At 53.7% G+C, this 18476-nt stretch overlaps 1 protein-coding gene across 4 annotated transcripts; it reads right to left on the reverse strand.

Annotated features, from left to right (window-relative positions):
- Positions 1 to 227: 227 nt before the first annotated feature.
- DNAJB12 (DnaJ heat shock protein family (Hsp40) member B12) lies at positions 228 to 18202 on the reverse strand. 4 transcript variants are annotated; one of them, XR_007145255.1, is made up of 10 exons: positions 17988 to 18202; positions 9653 to 9824; positions 8801 to 8946; positions 7228 to 7413; positions 7022 to 7101; positions 5823 to 5932; positions 4020 to 4192; positions 3365 to 3462; positions 1722 to 2152; positions 228 to 1081 (listed from the first exon to the last, which is right to left on the reverse strand). XR_007145255.1 is itself a non-coding variant. In XM_047824736.1 (9 exons), the coding sequence occupies exons 1-9, from the start codon at positions 18118 to 18120 to the stop codon at positions 2123 to 2125; spliced, it is 1128 nt and encodes a 375-aa protein (XP_047680692.1). In that variant the 5' UTR covers positions 18121 to 18202; the 3' UTR covers positions 228 to 2122. The 4 variants fall into 4 exon arrangements, 3 of the variants coding, with proteins under 3 accessions (XP_047680692.1, XP_047680694.1, XP_047680693.1); XM_047824736.1 differs by having other exon boundaries at positions 228 to 2152; XM_047824738.1 differs by having other exon boundaries at positions 228 to 2152; positions 3317 to 3462.
- Positions 18203 to 18476: the final 274 nt, after the last annotated feature.

The raw sequence follows: 18476 nt of genomic DNA on the forward strand, positions 1-18476 counted from the left end.
CCAGGATCCTGGCCTGATTAAGCCCCTTACCTTTTGCCTGGATGGAATCAGCCTTGGAACAACACTTGTGACCTTAGTGGCTGTCGGCTGGGGCAAGGGGTGAGGAGGACATTTGGGACCATCACCAAAGACTCCTAGCTGGTATGAGCTGGGCCGTGTCCGAAGCAACAGGTGTTTGTGGCCCATCACCTCAGCCCCCTTGTTCAACGCAGACCCACCAAGGCCAATCACATAATAAACATATATTTATAGATGTACAATTTTAGAATTCTAATTCAAGAAATACAGCTTCTCAAGGGATCCTTTAGGATCTATGTTCTTATTGCACATGGGTCAGCCCACCTAGGGACATCTACCAAGATCAGACGGTAGGGGTGGTGGGGGCAGAGCACCAGGGCCACCGCGGCGAGGGGGGGGGGGTACTCTTGCCCACGTCCACTTCTTATCATCTCTCTGGGCCGGGGTGGCTGCTGCATCACAGGGCAGGATCTTGTTCAAAAACCAGATCTGACATTTCTTTACCAAGCTTCCTTTCCCAGCAAGAATCTTTGTTCATTGGGGGCGCGGGGGGTGGGGTGGGGGTGGTGGTGGGGGCTTAAAAAAAAAAAAGAGCCAAGAGAAACTCTGAGAGGATGGTTATCACCTCCTGGCTGGCAGCTTGGGGAAGTAAGGCTTTGGAAGGTGGCAGGCTCAATGACACACCCACTGCCAGAGGAAAATTCGGGAAAAAGAGTAATTCCAAAAGGCCCAGTATAAACCGTGGGAATAAATAAAACCTCCCTCCCTTCCCCTGGCAGCAACTGCTGTTTTGAGAAAAATCCTCACATCAAGGTGAGTATAAGAAAACCCTTCTGGTTCAGGCGCAGCCTTTGTCCAAAGTGCAACAGAAGGCCGGGTAGCATCATGTCCATGGAGGGTGGAGACAGAGGTGCCCACAGGCCCGGACTTTCTTCAGGATTCGGCTGCTGCCCCAGGGTCTTAGGCACCACCTGGCTGACTCTCGGAGGAAGAACCTTCTGGAGTCCTTGGTGCATAACTTGGGAAAAGCCAGTGGCAACAACGGAGCCGTGGCCTGTGGCATCTATAAGGCAAAACCCACTTTGGGACTAAGAGGGGGGCAGGTGGCTAGGCAAAACCCGGTCCCCCTCTCTAACCCTGTTTTCTGTGGCGGAGGGACAGAGAGCTCCTGGGCTCCAGGACTAAGAGCCCACCTGAGCTGGCCAAAGCTTGAGGAGGGCGGCCTCCCACCGGCAGGCTGCCAGGGGCCTCACCATGACTCAGTACTGACATGGTACCTGGCCCTAGGGGCACTTTCTCCCCTGGAAGCCTGCTCCCCTCCAGCTTCACCATAAAGCTGGCAACCTCCAAGTTCTCTACAGACTTACACTATCATGATTACTGCTGCCACCAAAAGCAGGCTCGGTTTGAGGGGAACATTAAAAGCTACGACCCGACTTTCCTTCCACTGTCAGCCGTGGCATAATGTCCAGCCGCTGAAGGAACAGGCTGCCTTCCCCAAACACGCCTCATTTTCTAAAACAGGGAAGAAATCAGCTAAACAACTTAATCAAATTCCTGCATAGTTTAAAAAGTAGACTATATATATATCTATCTATATATATATCTTTATATATGCTATTTACATATAAATAGATATATATAGATATAGATATATATACACACACACACACACACACACATATGCACGCTCTGTAAATTACATTCTATGGAGAGTTCTTGTTCCTCCTCCTCCTATCCTTGGCCAACGCCTCTGACTGGCTTCCACGGAGAGGTGACTGGTGGTGGCTCCTGGGAGGGGGAGGAAGGCAGTTGGGCGCCCCCTCCCCCAGCCCTTTCCACAGACATTTGCTGCAAGTTTTACATTCTACTTTCGTTGCCATGGTTTCCGTATCCTAGGAGCAGCCGAAGTGGAGCCTCGGCCAGCCCTGGGAGGGAGGGAAGCAGCCCCGTGGCAGGTTTTCCTGTCCTAAGGCCTTTCAGCATTTACTGGGTGAGAGAGAGGGCAGTTGTGTGCGGTGTTCGGCCTCCAATTCCACTTTAATTTTTTTTCTTTTTATGTCTTTCCTTAAATATACAGTCCATCACCTTGGCTCAGTGCATGTCACCAAAAATTCTCCAGGGATTTCATGGTCTGGGGAGGAGAGTGGTAACAGTTAGCCTGGCAGTCCCGCGGCCTGGAGCCTCTAGCTCAGCCCGCACAAACAAGCCGACCTCCTGGCTGCTGTCCTGCCCACCTCAGCCCCAACCTGTCTCCCTCCTGCACTCTGTTACTCTCGCGGAGGCGTAGCAGATGGCCTCCAAGCACAGCTGGACCCCTGCCGAAGGGGACACAGGCAGAGGATGGATGGGCAGGTAACCAACCCAGAAGAGAACCTTTACTGGCTCTGCCTACCCTCTTCTGGGCTGGGTCCAGTGTGTCCCCTCTGGCAAATGCTGGAAGTGGAGCTCACTGCCTGCATGCAGGGGTAAAGGAGGAGTGGAGTCTGCTACCAGCAACTTGCACTTCCCACCCCACCCCCCCACTTTCTGTGCTAAAGGCTCTGCGTTCGACCATAAACTCATGACCTTCTGTTCTCTTCCTCAGACCACAGGTGAGGTGCCCGGGCAGGCCGGATGCCTGCGGCTTCCAGGCTGCCAGGTGCACTGGTACGTGAGAGAGTGCCTCTGATTCCACCAGAGGGCCAGTGGTCAGGGCAACGGGCCTCTCCCGCTCCCAGCCTGTAGGCGCCCTCCCTGGCCTACTGTGGGGCTGCCCATCCATCTTGTTCCATTTCCTCCTGCCTGGAAGGGCAGAGGAAGAGGATGGGATCTTGGCCCACTGGCTCTCACGCATTTCTTCTTGCCGTCAGGTGGAGACTGTGTGTGGAGGGGGCTATCTTGGGACCAGTAATACTTGGTGGCCTAAATACCAGAGCATAGACAATAGTCTACTGGCCCTAGGGAAAGGGCCACGGTGACTTGGTGGCTCGCTCAGACCAGGGAGGCAGGGGTGGCCCTTAGCCGTGGCCTTGAGGTCCCCCTTCTGCCTGATTCTCCGGCACCCCACGCTCCCAGAGCCAGGGAATTGGGAGGGGGTGGTAGACAGTAGCACTGGAGCCTGAACCAGACCTTGGTTTCTGAGCACACCCTAGAGCTGCCCCAGCTCTGCAGGCTGGAGGTCAGGCTGGGGAAAAGGAGTCTGTGCCATAATCAACAGGCTATTTTCCTCTCTCCCTCCCACCCTCCTCTGCCTTATGACCAGGGCCAAAGCTGCCAGGAGTTGCAGGGCAGAGGAGGCCCTGGCTCATACTTGGACCTCGGTGGCGTGGCTGGCCCAGGACTATCCATGCAGGGAGGCCTGCACCTCTGACAGTCGGTTACAGCTTGGGGTGCCCATCTTCTGTGCTTTGTGGTACATATCTGTGTCACCGAAGTAGCGGGCCCGGTACAGCAAGCCTTCCTCTGCAAAGCAATGGGGCAGAGTTTAGGGCACACCTGGTATCCCCCAAGGGTCACTGGAGCACTTGCCTAGCCTGTGGGGGTGGGAGGAAGACTGTTACAGGCCCCAGAGCTGGCGCAGAGCTGGCCTCCCTTTAGGAAAGGCCCCGGAAAGCAGACTATGGTCCCAGCTTGGGAGAGAACAGAGGCCCCTTTCTACAGACTTAGGTGAGATCAGCCGAGGAAAGAACCTGTCGTTCTGGTTAGACCTCCCTAGGGTCCCACAGATACAGCTGGATGGCCAGTCACTAGGTGGCCAGGACACGTGCTCCAATCCATCTCAACACACTTACCTCTGGCAGCCACACTCAGGCTGACGGGAAGTGACTTACGGGAACCTGGAGGAAATCTCCAGGTGGCCCCTGGCTCCCGGCCCCAAGGAAACAGGGTGGGGTCCCATTTTTGGCTGGGAGGTGGCTGGTGCGAGGCAGTGCCAGGCGCTGGGTCCACAAATCTCTGGTGAGCAGGGCTTTCTCCTTCCCCGTGCTCAAGCTCTGTCCCCGCAACACACACGCACTCACTCTGCTGCTTCTCCTTCCAGCAGTTGTTTCGGAGGTTGGCGATATAGTCGTCTTCCACATTCCGTTCAACTGTTTTGAGGCTGGAGCCTGTGTACTCCTTGGAGAAGGTGTCTGCCACGTAGTAGATGACGTTCAGGTGGTCAGTGACTCGCCTGTGGACGTGGCCCACCGACCTGGCCGGAAATACATCAGGCACAAAGTGGGCCCAGGTCCCCAGGCCCACGGCAGCTCTAAGGATGACAGGGTCCCCCAACAGGAGGTACCGCACAGGCCACAGGGCTGGCTTCCCTCCAAAACTGGAGAGGAACTCGCACAGCACCCAAAATGAGGGTCTGAAGGAAAGGCAGGGTGTCCCTCCTGTCTAAGTGGTCCAGACTACGGCCAGCCCTTCCTCAGGCTCTCTGCTTACCACACTGCTGACCTGGGGCCTGGGGGAGGAGCCCCTTTTGAGAGGCCCCGGTCAGTGCAGCAGGGGAGCCTGGGCTCTGCCTCTGATTAGGGGTGTGAGTCGGGGTCCCAGTGCCTCCATTTCCACATTCCTCCCCTAAGCTCACTGTTGCCCAGGGCCTGCCTGCCTACCCAGGAACTCCCAATCTGGGGTTAAGAGGCTTAGGAACAACAAGACACAAGGACTCCAAGGACCTCTGTCCTTCCAGCTTTTGGTCCTATCTTCCAGCTCCACCCGCAGGCTCTGTAGGCAGAGTCTTGACACGCAGCAGACAGGAGACAGTTCGGGTGTGGGGGGGCGAACAGCCCCTGCCTGCCCTCTGCTGCCTCTCCAGCTTCAGAGTGAAGGGCTGGCGACAGGCCACGGAGAGCCTATGTTGCCTGGTGTGGGTCCAGCCACCCGACTCTGCCCCCTGGTGGCCGAGAGGAAGGCTGCCAGGCTCTGAAACAGGGCCAGGCCACTTTGGGGGAACAGAGGGTTCCCACCAATAGAAGCTGAGCACCCACTATGTAACTATGTATCAGATGTGGTGCCAGATGCTGGAAATAAATGAGGGGAGCTGATGCCTTAAAAGGCCAAATAACTTGCCTAAGTTCACTACTGGCAGCTGAGACCATAAATTCATTGAACAAATACTGTTGAACGTTTCTATCGAGCCTGGCATAAAAAAAAAACCAAAAAACAAAAAAACAAAAAAACAAACCTTTTGCTTATTTATTTTAAAGTAATCTCTGTACCTCACATGGGGTTCAAACTCAAGACTCCGAGATCAAGAGTCTCATGCTCCACCGACTGAGCCAGCCAGGTGCCCCAAACCTGGCATTTTAAGTGTCTGTGACTCATTTCATTTCCACAAGCACATAGATGTTATTCGCATTGCACAGATGAGGACACCAAAGCTCAGAGAAGTCATGTAACTTGTCTAGGGTCACACAGCTGCTTAATAAAGTAGCTGGGATTCAAACCCACCTTTGTTCTGATTCTAGAACCCCTGTTCTTTCCACGGTCCCAAGGCCCACCACCCACAACTTAAGAGCACAGGTTCTTATCTCAAGGTCAGCAGATAAGATGGGGGGAAGTGTCATGAAGCCTGTGAAATCATATGCAAAGTTGTGTATATGTGTAGTGTTTGAGGGAAGAGATCTGCAGTTCTCTTTGCATTTTCTTAGGGGACTGGGATACTAAAAAGATCAAGAACCTAATCTCAACAGGGCAAGTGTATTTCCTTGATTCTAAGCCAGATTTCCGCATTGTGATCAACGACCCCACAGGATAGGAAGGAAGGCGCCCGATGCGGGTTGAGGATCCGAAGCCCCTGTCTGCCTACCACCCCATCCCTAGCGGTGGGTACTCACGGCCTTGGGCTCAGGCTGTACGGGGGACTGGAGACCATGAGTTGGCTGAGCGCCGACACGAGGATCAGGATGAGGATGGGCATCAGCTGAACAAACACCCCCAGCCCGCCCTGGAGGAAAGAACCAATGGTCACTCAGCTGGACCTGGTGGGAGTGTGGCACAGGCCGCAATCACCGCCAGCTTCCCTGGCACAAAGGAGCCTGGGCGGCAGGAGGAAGACACTGCTAACTGCGCGCGACACTCCTCTCTGCTTCCCTCCCACGGGCCCCCCAAACACAGAAGCTCCTCCACCTGCCGGTTTCCCCAGAGGAATACAAAGTAGCAACTGGTGTTAAATACAGGAAAAGGGTGCCTGGATGTATTTACTTATCTGAGAACACCAAAAAAATGAGCTAAAGAGGCTTCCTCCATGAGAACGGTAGGCAGGGCTGGAGGGAAATTTTCACTATATACATATATTTTTTTGGATTTTGCACCATATAACTATATTACCGATTTAAAAACTGCCAGTTAAAAAATTGTAAATATGAACAAATTTGTTCACTGTGTGATAGATTCTAATTTAAAAAACTCTTCCGTATGTTAAATACAAACACACACACTAAGTTTAAAATATGAATAGATAAAAACCTAAGAGCAATAGGGAACCCCTCTGTCTGCCATAATTTTAAAGGCTGTGGAATTGTCTGCAGTATTTTAATTTTAGTCCGTTAGCTGTTCTTTAACCCATGGCATTCAAAATGTTTTTGAAGCATTGTCTTGCTATAGCTTTTGTATACATTTTTTAAGAGTGCCGAAAAGAAGAAGATTCAACAACCTTTGTCATCCTTTACAATTCTCTCGTGAAGTTTCACTGCCCGTTGCTTGGAAAATGTCACTTTGGCCTTATGAACAAATGGACTGCGCAAAGGCCAATCACACTCAAACCTGTCTGTAGGTGGAGAAGTTTCTGCATTACATTTCCTGACAGAAGCCATCAAATCCCCACTCCTTCTGGGCAGCACTGTGGAGTGTGGCTCCCTCTAGTGCCGCTCAGTAGAATGGCAAGGGGGAACCAAGATGGCTCCTTAGCTGAGAACCGTGGGGGCACTGCCCCTGGGAGGACAGACAGCTGGGGATGTCACTCCCCCTTCAGGCCTCACACCCTGGGTGGGGCTTGGCACCCTCCCCCTGCTCTCCCGGTGCCTTCCTCACTCACGTCACCCTGGTTCTCCCTGCGGTCCTGCCTTTGTTGGTAGGTATAGCGCATGCGGCCGTTGCTGTAGACATGGACGTTACCTGGAGGTCAGAGGGACTGAGTCAGGGGGTGGGGCTGCAGGAAAAGGGAGAGGCTGTCTTCCAGTCTCCCACCATCACCCCCAGGGAGACCTGGCTGCAGGGGGTGGGGTGGGGTGGGGTACTTACTAGACGGAAAGCCACCGCCAAAGAACATGTTGAAGAGGTCTTCGGGGGAGATATCGGCCTCAAAGCCACGGTGGAAGTCCCCGTGCCCGTGGCCATGCCGCGCTGCCTGGTTCTTGTCATCACCGAACTGGTCATACTGTTTCCTTTTCTCTGGGTTACTAAGTACCGCATATGCTGTGCCGATAGCTAGAAAGGAGCCAGAAGTCAGGCTTGGAGACGGTGGGCATGGAGGTGGAGGTGCCCCTGGCAGCCAATAGCTCCCTTCTTTCAGGTACTCAAGTGGTGCCTTAGGAAGGAGTCCTTGGGGCCAGAGGGGAGTTTGGCTGTTGGGCCCGTGCCGGGAGGGGGGCAGGCAGGAATACCTCTGAGTGGATCTGGGTGGTCTGGGCCTGGCGGAAGATGAACCCTCAGGCTCCTCGTGCTCCACCTCATGACAGTGGTTGAGCTTTTTCTCTGCCTCAGGCCCCTTATGGGCATTATCTTATTTACTCCTACAGCAACTGTCAGGAAGGGCCAGATCCCCAGGTTCTAGTCAAAACTTCACCGTTGGTAGTGTGGCCTGGTGAGCCCTCTCCTCCCTGGGGTCTAGGTCCCAGCTGCTGTTCCTCGGCGTGGCCCCAAGGCCTCCCCAGGAAAAGCTCCCCAGGTGGGAAACCTGTGCCTCAAAGGACCCTGTTCCGGGCCCTCCTGAGTCTCTTGCTCCTTTTCAAGCGGCTCACTCTCTCAAGGGAGTGGGTCAAAGCGGCTGCATCTGCTTCAAAACCTGCCACCCTTGCAGGAAGGAGAATCCCCCCCCTCCTGCCATGGTGACAAGGTCCCAGGGCCAGATCTGGCGTCTTGGTGCCTGCGGGGCTGCAGGCAGGAGTCAGGGCTGGAGCAACGTTCACCACAGCTGCCCTGCCTCCCTGCTTCTCTTCACCGTCTCCCTCGGGGCAGGCTGACAGGCAGCAGTGGGGTGATGCCTGCACAGTACCCCACACCCACACACACCCACACCCACACGCAGCAGGACCAACCCCAAGCACCTGGAATGAAGCACCTGGGGTGGGGCCTAGGAAACAGCACACCAGGTCTTAGGGTGTGCTCTGCCACGGGCTCCCTACTTGGCTGCGGTCACTGCCTTGTAGGCACACACTGTGAGTGTGTGTTATGTGTGAGTGTGTGTGCACTGCAGGGCTGGCTGTGGCTGCTGGTGATGGGGAGGCCACCAGGCCCCAAGCCCACTGACCTGAGGCTTCCTTGCCCCTCAGCACAGGGAAACCGGTAGCAATATCCCAAGATGGGGACGTGCATACAGGTGAGTCAGGAGGCCTGCTTCTGACCCTCAACTGCTCTGGGACCTTGGAAAAGCCACTGGTCGGTCCTCTCTTGCCTCAGCTCCCCTCCTGTAAGCCCTGGGGAACGAAGAGGAAGGGGAGGCTATCTGAGCTCTGAGGCTCTATGCTAGAGGCGGCTACTAGGACTTTCTTCTCAGGAAGCATGAGCCCAGGGCACGTGGGTCCAAGGCCACTGACTCCTTCCCAAGGACAGGAGATGAAAAACACCAAGCACCGGGAAACCAAGGCTAGCTTACCTTTGAAAGCTTCAGTGGCGCCGGGTGCGTGGTTCTTGTCTGGGTGGAACTTGAGGGCCAGCTTGCGGTAGGCCTTCTTCAGGTCCTCATCGGAGGCCCCTCTGCTCACCCCCAGGATCTCATAGTAATCCTTACACTGCTTGACCCTGGGGGAGGGGGTAGAGAGGGCCCAGGGCCATGAGGTGAGGTGGGGGAGAGCAGTATGGGTGCACAGTAGGGCTCGGCCGTCAGTTCCTCTAGGTCCCTCGGGGGCAAGGGGGCCTCAGTAAGCTCCACCTGGAACGGGGAGCTAGGTAGGGCCCAGTGGAAACACCTGGAATACACTTAGGATTTAAGAGGGGGGCAGCTGCAGTCTTTCAGGCCAGTTTCCCTTTTTAGTTTCCCTTCGCTAACAGCACCTTCACCGGAGGCCACCTCAGAAGGACTGTCAGTGTGTGTGGGGCCTGCCCAAGCCCTGGAGGGATAACCGTCTCCTGTCTCCATTCTGTGCCACACAGGCCCTGGTCTGAAAGGGTCTTTGTTAGGGGTAGGGGAGAAGCTGGAAGGCGAGCCCACGCCCCATCTCTGTCTGATCAACAGAGCTATGTAAAGAGGCCAGGCTCGCCTGGCCAGCGGCAGAGTCAGCATTTCCAGCCTCTGCTGTGGGCTGACTTGGCAGGAGGGGACAGCAGAGCCCTGATTCCCACGCTGTATCCCAGGGCCAGTGGGCCCGCCCAGCTGGACCTCCTCCATCCTCAGGACCCTCCCAGGGCCCATCCAGACCACGGGCAGATGTGAGGCGGGGGCCACGCTGCAGGAAGCCTTCTCTAGATCTGAAAACTTGCCAATGGCGCTGGGCTCCGGCCCCTCTACCTTTTCACTGCTGCTACTTGCTCCGCAGTGTAGCCTTTGGTGCCCTCTCCTCCTCCAGCTTCTCCGTTGGCCGCGGGGGCTTCGGCCCCACCTGCTTTCCTGTGGGTGGTGTCTGTGGGTTGGGGATGGTCACTGGTAGACTGTGGTTTCTGGTTGAGGGACTCGATCAGGGCTGTGCAAGGCAAACAAACCATTCAGGGCTCTTGTTGCAGCAAAGCCACATGCCGTGGCTGAGGGCCTGCCTGGTCCTGGGAGAGGCCAGGGCCGCCCACATCCCACCTGCTTCTTCTCCCAGCAAAGCCAGTAGCTCCCTCCCCAGCTTGGGCCTGGGCGGGGTGCAGGGGGTGGGGGAGGGCTAGTGGGACAGTCACCTGCTCTCGTGAGTTGTCAGGGTATGGGTTATTTTAGATCTTTTTTTTTTGTTTTTCAGATTTTATTTTAATTAATCTCTATACCCAACGTGGGGCTCAAACTTACAACCCCACAAGAGTCGCATGCTCTACCGACTGCTCCAGCCAGGCACCCCTGGATATGGGTTATTTTAAAACTCCCCATAAAAACAAACCATTAGCCCTTCAGGCTTTAAAAAATCCCAAAGTGGTATGTTTCACAGACCCTGCTGAGTGCAGAGAGAGGCAAGTGCTCCGCCTATGTCAGTGGGGACCACACTTGGCAGGACCATCTGTTTCTGCTGGGACTGGGGGGAAAGGCCTTCTGGAGACCTTCACTTAGCTGTGAAGGGGGATGGGGGCAATGAATGTGCTCCAGGGCCAGGGATGGCACGAGACTCCGGATGAAGACCTCTCCTCTGCTACTTGCTATTCCTTACACTTTTCAAGTGGCTGGCCGTGTCAAACGTCATACTGCAATGTTCAGAGTCTATGCAGGGCATTAGCTATCATCCTCAGATAGGGTCCCAGTGACTCCAACCCAAGTCTGTGGTTCCTGCTGACTCAGTGACAAAGAGCCCAAATCTCTGGCAAAAGTTCCCTGCACCCATTGATTCCAGGCACGAAATCAGTTCTGGAAACCCCAGTCATGCCTGGGGTACAGTGCCCTGGGAAGTCAGGCACCTGGACCTCTGCAGGGACCCAGGACACTGTGCTGAGGAAGGACAGCAGTGCCCTCGGCTGGTCCCCAGCTTCTTTCAAACACGCCAGGAGCCTGCTGGGCTCAAGGCACTGTGCTGGGTGTTAGACACCCTCTAACGCAATGCACCTGGGTCTCACACGAGGGGCCTGGAGCAGGGCTCGCTGGGAGCAGAACACTGGGACTCAAGTGGACCACTGTGCCCTGAGCCACTGCTGTCTTAGGTGCAGCAAACGCACAGGATCTCACTGGGTCGGGAGCTGGCAGTCAAGCTTGCCTCGCAGGAGGGATGTGAAGGACTCCTGTAGCAAACCCCAAGGGTACGCACTGAGAAGAGTAACCGTAATGAGTGCTCACTATGTGTTAGGCAGGCCCAGGCTCTGCCTCTACTAGTTCATTTAATCTTGACAATGGCCTCAGAAGTAGGTCTTATTACCACCATCCCCACAATAAAGGAGCTGTCTCAGGTCGTGATCTCACGGTTTATGGGTTCTAGACCCCCATCAGGCTCTGTGCTGACAGTTCAGACCAGAGCCTGCTTCAGATTCTGTGTTTCCTCTCTCTTTGCCCCTCCCCTACTCACGCGCGTGCTCTGTCTCTCTCTCTGTCCAAAATAAATAATCATTAAAAAAGAAAAGTTAAAGAAGGAGCTGTGTGTTTGATCCATTGGCCCGTGGCTGCACAAGCTGGGCAGTCAGCACTTAAAACTCCTGGATGTCCGGCTCCCAGAACCATGTTCTTAACTATGCTATCCTGGACCGCATGAGGCTGGCATGGGGAGCCCTCTCCAGCACAGTCCTTCCAAATAAAGAGAAGTTAAATTCAGAAAGAACTGTGTTCAAATCTCAGCTCAGTCATTCCTAGCAGTATGGCCCTGGCCGATCTATAAAATCTGTTTGAACCTGTTTCCTAAGGGATATGAGGATAATGGGTGTAACAAGGATCAAATACCATTTGTAAGCACCTGGCACAGAAACTGACAGAGTAAAAATTCAAAACTGAGTAGCTGCTGATTTATGACACAGGCTGATGCCTGGCCAGGGAGGCGACCCAAGCTGGGGGGGGCCAGGGAGCTCCAGGGCTTAGGAAGGCTAAGTCTCAGCACCCGGCAGGCTTTGGACCCAACCGTAACCATGAAATTTCAGGCTGTCCCAGATGCCAGGTCCATACCAAGCGAATGGCAAAGGAAGAAAAAGCAAAAGACGAAGAGATGCTGATGAAGATGGGGAAGAAGGGGAGCTAGTTTGCTGGATTTGGAGGGCGTTTAAAGAACTTCTTTCAGGGGCTCCTGGGGGGCTCAGTCGGTTAAGCATCCGACTCTTGATCTCGGCTCGGGTCATGATCTCACGGTTTACGAGTTCGAGCCCCACATCAGGCTCTGCATTGACAGTGTGGAGCCTGCTTGGGATTCTCGGTCTTCCTCTCTTTCTGCATGCCTTTCTCTCTCAAAAATAAATAAATAAACTTAAAAAAAAAAAAGAATTTGTTTATATCAGTTTCTCTGGAAGCCCCAGTGGTCCAGGCTGTGCTGATATACCCTAAGGAGAATATGACCAACCATTCAATTGCTATAGATACACAAGAGCATTAACCAGGAGATGGACTCACTCTAGTATTTCTCAGGGAAGATTCTGGAAACTTTTCAGGGCAGTTACATGGAGTCAGACACTCTAATTTCTTTACACTGCAGAAGAGAGCCCAAAGGGGAATGGATGTGCTCTGGGTCACACAGAAGGTTTCTGCTTGAGTTGGCAATTCAAGATTGTTGGTTGGTGACAAGTAGGTCTCTCTCATGGCCTGGACACCCCATCTGCCAGACCTGTGGGATGTGACTGCCTCATTCTGACTCACTGTTACATCCCTCATGGCACAGGGGCTGACAGGCAAATGTCACAAAAGAGTACGACACAGCAGCTTAACGCAGCTCCAGAGTTAGACAGACAAAGCTGGGTTCCAATCCTGACTCTGCCCCTCGCCGTCAAGCTGGCAGACATCTAAAAAGCCTGGAACTTGGAGGAAGAAACCAGAGCTGCGGTGGGAGAAGTGGCAGCTGAGGCAGAGGTGAGAGCATTTCTATGGCCAAAGCCAGCAGCAGTGGTCACTCCTCCAACGCAGACTGGAGGGGCAAAGCTGTGGCTCTGACACCTACTACCAGGGTCATCTTGGACAAGCTGATTTAGCTTCTTCATGTAAAACTGTCTCTCCCTCACGAGAGCTGCAAGAGTAAATGAGCAAATGCATATAAGAGACTTAGCACAACACTCAGTAAATATTGTTATCTGTTACTGTTCATTTTATTCCCGGGCCCTCTCTCTGTTCCTGTAGTGCTCAAAGTGGTTCGGGAAAGGGAGGCCAGCAGAGGGCAATGGCCTGGGAGTGGAGCTGGACAGTCTGGTTCCTTTGCTACTTACCATGTCATCGAATCGTCAGTGAAGGCCTGCTCCCTGCCCTCGTAGGGTTGCTTTGAGGCATAAATAAGATTCAGTGAAATTCGGTGAATGGAAGGGTTGAGCGCACAGCAGGGCTCATGAAGGCCGACTGACGCGAACGGACAACCCCACCCCGGACCTCGCCAGTACCAGACCGTCTCTCACTCTGACACCGTGAAAGCAACCAATCCTTCCCTGCCCCACATGCTGGCCTTAGTGGCTTGGCCTTCCTGATTTCGCCTGGACCCACAGTCAGTCATTTCCTAGACCCTTAGGCAGCCTAAGCTGCGAGACCATCCAAGCCAACCCTCTCTTTGTGTGCTGGGGAAACTGAGGATGTCCTCACTGGCTCCCTGAAAAACATGGTACTTTCTACCAGCGTTGCTAAGCCTCAGGCAAAGGCGATGCCAAGGGGGCTCCCAGAAAGAGACTGGTCCCACTAGCCCTGCCCTAGGACCTCGAGGCTTAGGGCCCAGCTACTATTCCACAGTACAAGTGTCCAGCCCTTGGGCCCACCTCCTGCAGCACGAGTTTGAAATCCCTTCGTGGCCTTTTCACCGTGAGGTCCCTCCACCCTTTAAGGTTGCTCTGGACCTCCTTTCACCCTACCCTTCCCTCTGTCTGTTCTTCCACTTCTCTAAGACCAACCTTCCACCCATGCTCTCGATCCTTCCCCTCTCATTTCTCGACTCGCCCTTTCCCCACAAGGCCTGACAGTGTTGCTCACCACCTCCCTGCCACACCACTCCAGGGCCACCTGGCGGCTGCCCGCTCCTGGGATTGCCTCCTCCCCTTGTTCTCCATCTCACTCTGTTGCTTCCCTGGTCTCTGCCCACTGGCTGAGGCCAGATGTGGCCCATGGCTGTGCTTACAGCAACATCCGCTACGCGTTCCACACTTTCACACAGTGACCCTAGCCAGGCAGGCCTCCAGTGAGCTCCATCAAAATGACAATACCAGACTTCGAGCTGGAACCTGGGGCTCTCTCCTGAGCTCCCAGCTGACAGCTCCTCTGGAACATCCACCGGCATCCTGCCCCCTGCCCAGCTCTTCCCACTCACCATCCTCAACCTTACTTTCTCCCTGGCTACACAGGCTTGGATTCTGTGTCCCCACTTCTCCTCAGCACAGCTCTCTCACACAAGGCTCGGTACCTCCTCTCTGATGACCCTATCCTCATCCGGGATGCCTTACCTCAGGTGCTCAGAGCTCCTGAAATACAGAGTGCGATGAATGCCCTCCCAATTGGTTTCTGCCTTGGGTCTCTCTTCCCTTTCATTAACCCTTCTCGTCGTTCTCTTCTCAGAACGGTACCCTTATCTTAGTCCTGCTATCAGAATCTTCAGTGGTCTTTTCACCAACTACGGAATAAAGTGAATACCCTGGTCTGGCAGGAAAGGGTTTCCACAACCTGACCCCATCCTCCTTGCCAGCCTCAATCCTCTCTATTCAAATTACCACCTCCACAGCCTCCAAGTCTTGCTACACCCAGTCCTCCCCCAGCCTCCAGCCTCCATGTCTTTTCCCCAGTAGGTTCTTCTCCAAATCTCCTCCCTTCCTCCGAAGTGCAGTTTAAATGCTGCCTCTGTCCTGCTCCCTGACACCTTCCCTCACTGTCATCTACCATTATTGTTAAGTCCCAGTAAGGACTCACTCACTCACCCTACTGCTTGTAATTTCGCATTCAGGGATCCGACCCCAGCACTTCCCTCCACGTCCCCGGACTGAACTCATGGAGGGCGAGGACTGCATCTTTCCTGTCCATCCTTAAGTCCTTGGCATCTAACGCTGTGCTTCATTTTTCTTTAACCGCAGTATTATTTTTTCTGTGACTCTGTCTCCTTTACTACACTGTAGGCTCCTTGAGGTGAAGGATGATGTCTTACCAGTCCTGCCATACCACGTAGCACCAAGCAGAAGACTTTGCAAATAAAACAAAAAATGTCTGTTGCAGAGTGTCTGGGTGGCTTAGTTGGTTAAGTGTCTGACTCTTTTTTTTTTTTTTTTAATGTTTATTTTTGAGAGAGAGAGAGCAATGGAGGGAGCAGAAAGAGAGGGAGACAGAGGAACCGAAGCAGGCTCTGCACTGACAGCACTGAGCCCGATGCAGGGCTTGAACCCATGAACCGTGAGATCATGACCTGAGCCGAAATAAAAAGTTGGACACTTGGGGTGCTGACAGCCTGTGGAGCCCGCTTGGGATTCTTCCCCTCCCCTCGCCCCTCCCCTACTCGCGTGTACTTGCTCTCAAAAATAAAATAAACTTAAAAAAAAAAAAGTCTGTTGCATTGAACAAGCGCCTGGAATGAACTCAAACCTCAAACAGCATGTGTAGGCAGCTATCTAATATTTTTTTAACAAAGATTTCTCCATTCCAGGCCTAAGCTAACCCCAGGTCCTTGTCAGCTGAACACAGGGCTGTGGACGGTGCAAGGTGAAGTTTACAGAGAGGTATGAGGCATAGTCTCTCCAGAATAATGCAAATATGACAACTCTGCAGCAGGTGATGATTCTGCCTGAGCAAATTCCATTTCTTGAGCGCCAGGAAGGATATCCGTCCAAGCCCCTGAACTGGCCCAGGAAGCTGCTGACAGGAAGATCTCCACAGGCCATATTGTTACCATCCTTTCTTGGCTGCCTGGTTCTGAGGCTCCAGAAGCATCCAGCGTCGGACAGGATTCTGAGAGCTCATGCGCCCCCACCACCACGCGCCTCTCTTACGCAGTGTGATTTATTTCAGTAGGAAGTTTCTTGAGCAGGTGACCTCAGGAGTCCTGGCAAATATAGACTAAAACTCTCTCCAAGAGAAGGCAAACAGGCCAAAGATCAACCTGTAGTCAGGAGGGAGGAAAATTCAAGCATTCCAGGTGGCCTCTTTTGCCAGTGTTCCCCTTTCTCAATTCCAAATGCAGGCAAGGAAGGCTACGAGGCTGACTGCTGCTCTTTCATTTCACTCCTCTATTAAACATTTATACAGTCACAGGACTTTCCAATTTCTAGCTGTGTAATTGTGGGCAAGTCCCTTGCCTCTGAGAGATTTCCTTATCTATAGAACAAAGATAATGATCTTTGCTCCGCCTCCCTGATAGGGCAGGCTCAAGTGAGAAAATGCGTTTGAAAGAGCTTTCTTTCTTTTTGTTTTTAAGGATTTTATTTTTTTTAATAAAAATTTTTTTAATTGTTTATTTATTTTTGAAAGAGACAGAGAGACAGAGCGCAAGCAGAGGAGGGGCAGAGAGAGAGGGAGACAAAGAATCTGAAGCAGGCTCCAGGCTCTGAGCTGTCAGCACAGAGCCCTAAGCAGGCTTGAACCCACGAACTGTAAGATCATGACCTCAGCCAAAATTGGAGGCTTAACCTGCTTAACCGACTGAGCCACCCAGGCGCCTCTGAACATTTTATTTTTTTAAAGTAATCTCCACACCCAACGGGGGCTTGAACCCAGATCAAGAGTCGCACGCTCTACCGACTGGGTCAGACAGGGGCCCCTCAAAAGAGCTTTCTAAACAGAGAAGCCCTATGGTATTATTGTTATTCATATTGTCTGCACCAGCCTTCTGATTTTCCAGATAAGGAAACCCAAGCTCAGAAAGATCACATGGTAGCAGTCAGGATAAGAACTCAGGTCTTCTGATTCTGAGCACCTGTTATGTGCCTGACGGTTTACTGCGTGGTAACTGCTGGCACGAAACCGTATCTTTAATGGACTACCTCCTTCTCTCCTCCAGCTTGTATTTTTTTCACCGTTTTATTTATTTTTGAGACAGAGAGAGACAGAGCATGAACAGGGGAGGAGCAGAGAGAGAGGGAGACACAGAATCTGAAACAGGGTCCGGGCTCTGAGCTGTCAGCACAGAGCCCGACGCCGGGCTCGAACTCACTGACCGTGAGATCATGACCTGAGCCGAAGTCGGACGCTTAACCAACCAAGCCACCCAGGCGCCCCTCCTCCAGCTTGTATTAAGAAAAACTTCTTTGAAGTCTTAGGTTTAAAAAAAAAAAAAAAAAAAAAAAAAGAGGGTTCCTGGGTAGAGTGAGATGCTGAGTAGTTGGGACAACTTCACTAATCCCTCCCCGGTTTGGAAGCCTCAGCCGGGGGACACTTAGCAGTCTTGTGCTGTCCAGCCGTCCATTCGGCGGCCACAGATGGACTCTTGGGGGCCACAGTGGGCGGGGTGGCAAGACCAGTGTCTCCGACAAGCCCCGAATCTCACAGGCGGGTGAAGACGCTCCAGGAGTGAGGGGGCCCGCTCTCAGGGCGGACAGTCCGAGGCGGTGGTGTGGACTGGGAGAAAAAGGCAGGCTCTGGTTTCGGGACAGTGTTCCCAGGCCCTCGCCCGGAGACGCCTTTCCAGGCCTTCCGAACGTCGGAAGTCTTCTTTGCCTCTCTTCGAACCCATTCTCTCCGTCAAAGTAGTTATGTTTATTTTCCTAAACTATAATATTTCCCAGGCCGGCAACCGGCCCTGGGCCACCGAATGGCCCCTTGGGAAAAGTAGTTCGATTTCGCTTCCAGGTAAGTTCCTTTACCCCCGCCCGCCAGCGCCTTTCATCCTCGGGAACTCCAAATCTCAGAGGGTTCCACAAGCCCCCGGAAAGCCGAAGTCGCGGCCGCCCCAGCCATCAGGTGTTCAGCGTCCCGGAGAGGGGTGGGAGCGAAAGACTACACCTCCCAGCGGCCACCGCGCGTCTCAGTGCGCAGGCGTAGCCGCGCCTCGCCACCCCTCCCCCTCCTCCAACTGCTCCCCTCGGTCCGTTCCCGTATTCCCCCCATCAGTTCTAATGTCCCCTCTGTCTCTCCGGCAGCTCACACTCACCGCGAACTCGCGGCGTCGGGTACAGCCGCTGCGCCTTCTCCAGGAAGCGGAGTGCCCGGTCGGGCTGGTTGCTCTGGATGGCCTTGAGGGCGATGCTAATACAGCGCTCGGCTTCATCCTTGTTGGATTCCATGGCGGAACCAGAGCGCGGAACCAGGGAGGGGGAGGCCGGGCGAGCGGAGGGCTGCGCCAGCCGCCGGCACGTCGCGGGGCAGGCGGGCGCAGGCTGATGACACAAACCCTCCGCCCCTCCCTTTCCGAGATTTGAGCGAGGTTTGAGCGAGGGCGGAAGTGCTACCGTATGTCTTCTAAGAAGGGGACGGCTAGGAGAGGTCAAGAGGCTGCATGCCCACATTCCTGGATCCCGGAGGGTCATACTTGGAGGTCTTGAAGTCGAATATGCTTCCATTTCTTGGTAGTAATTCTGTGAGTTTGAGACGAAGGTCATTTATTCGTTCAGCAGACATCTGCCAGGCAGGGTGTACAGTG

This window comes from Prionailurus viverrinus, chromosome D2, assembly GCF_022837055.1.
Source record: "Prionailurus viverrinus isolate Anna chromosome D2, UM_Priviv_1.0, whole genome shotgun sequence".
NCBI lineage: Eukaryota > Metazoa > Chordata > Mammalia > Carnivora > Felidae > Prionailurus > Prionailurus viverrinus.

Bases quoted from the DNA above. Each gene is read 5' to 3' on its own strand.
- DNAJB12 (XM_047824736.1), bottom strand. From the start codon at position 18,120: ATGGAATCCAACAAGGATGAAGCCGAGCGCTGTATTAGCATCGCCCTC. The intron at 9,825-17,987 runs GTGAGTGTGAGC...TGCCTTGCACAG, and splicing joins CCCGACGCCGCGAGTTCGCG to CCCTGATCGAGTCCCTCAAC. The intron at 3,463-4,019 runs GTGAGTGCGTGT...ATTGCTTTGCAG, and splicing joins CTGGAAGGAGAAGCAGCAGA to AGGAAGGCTTGCTGTACCGG.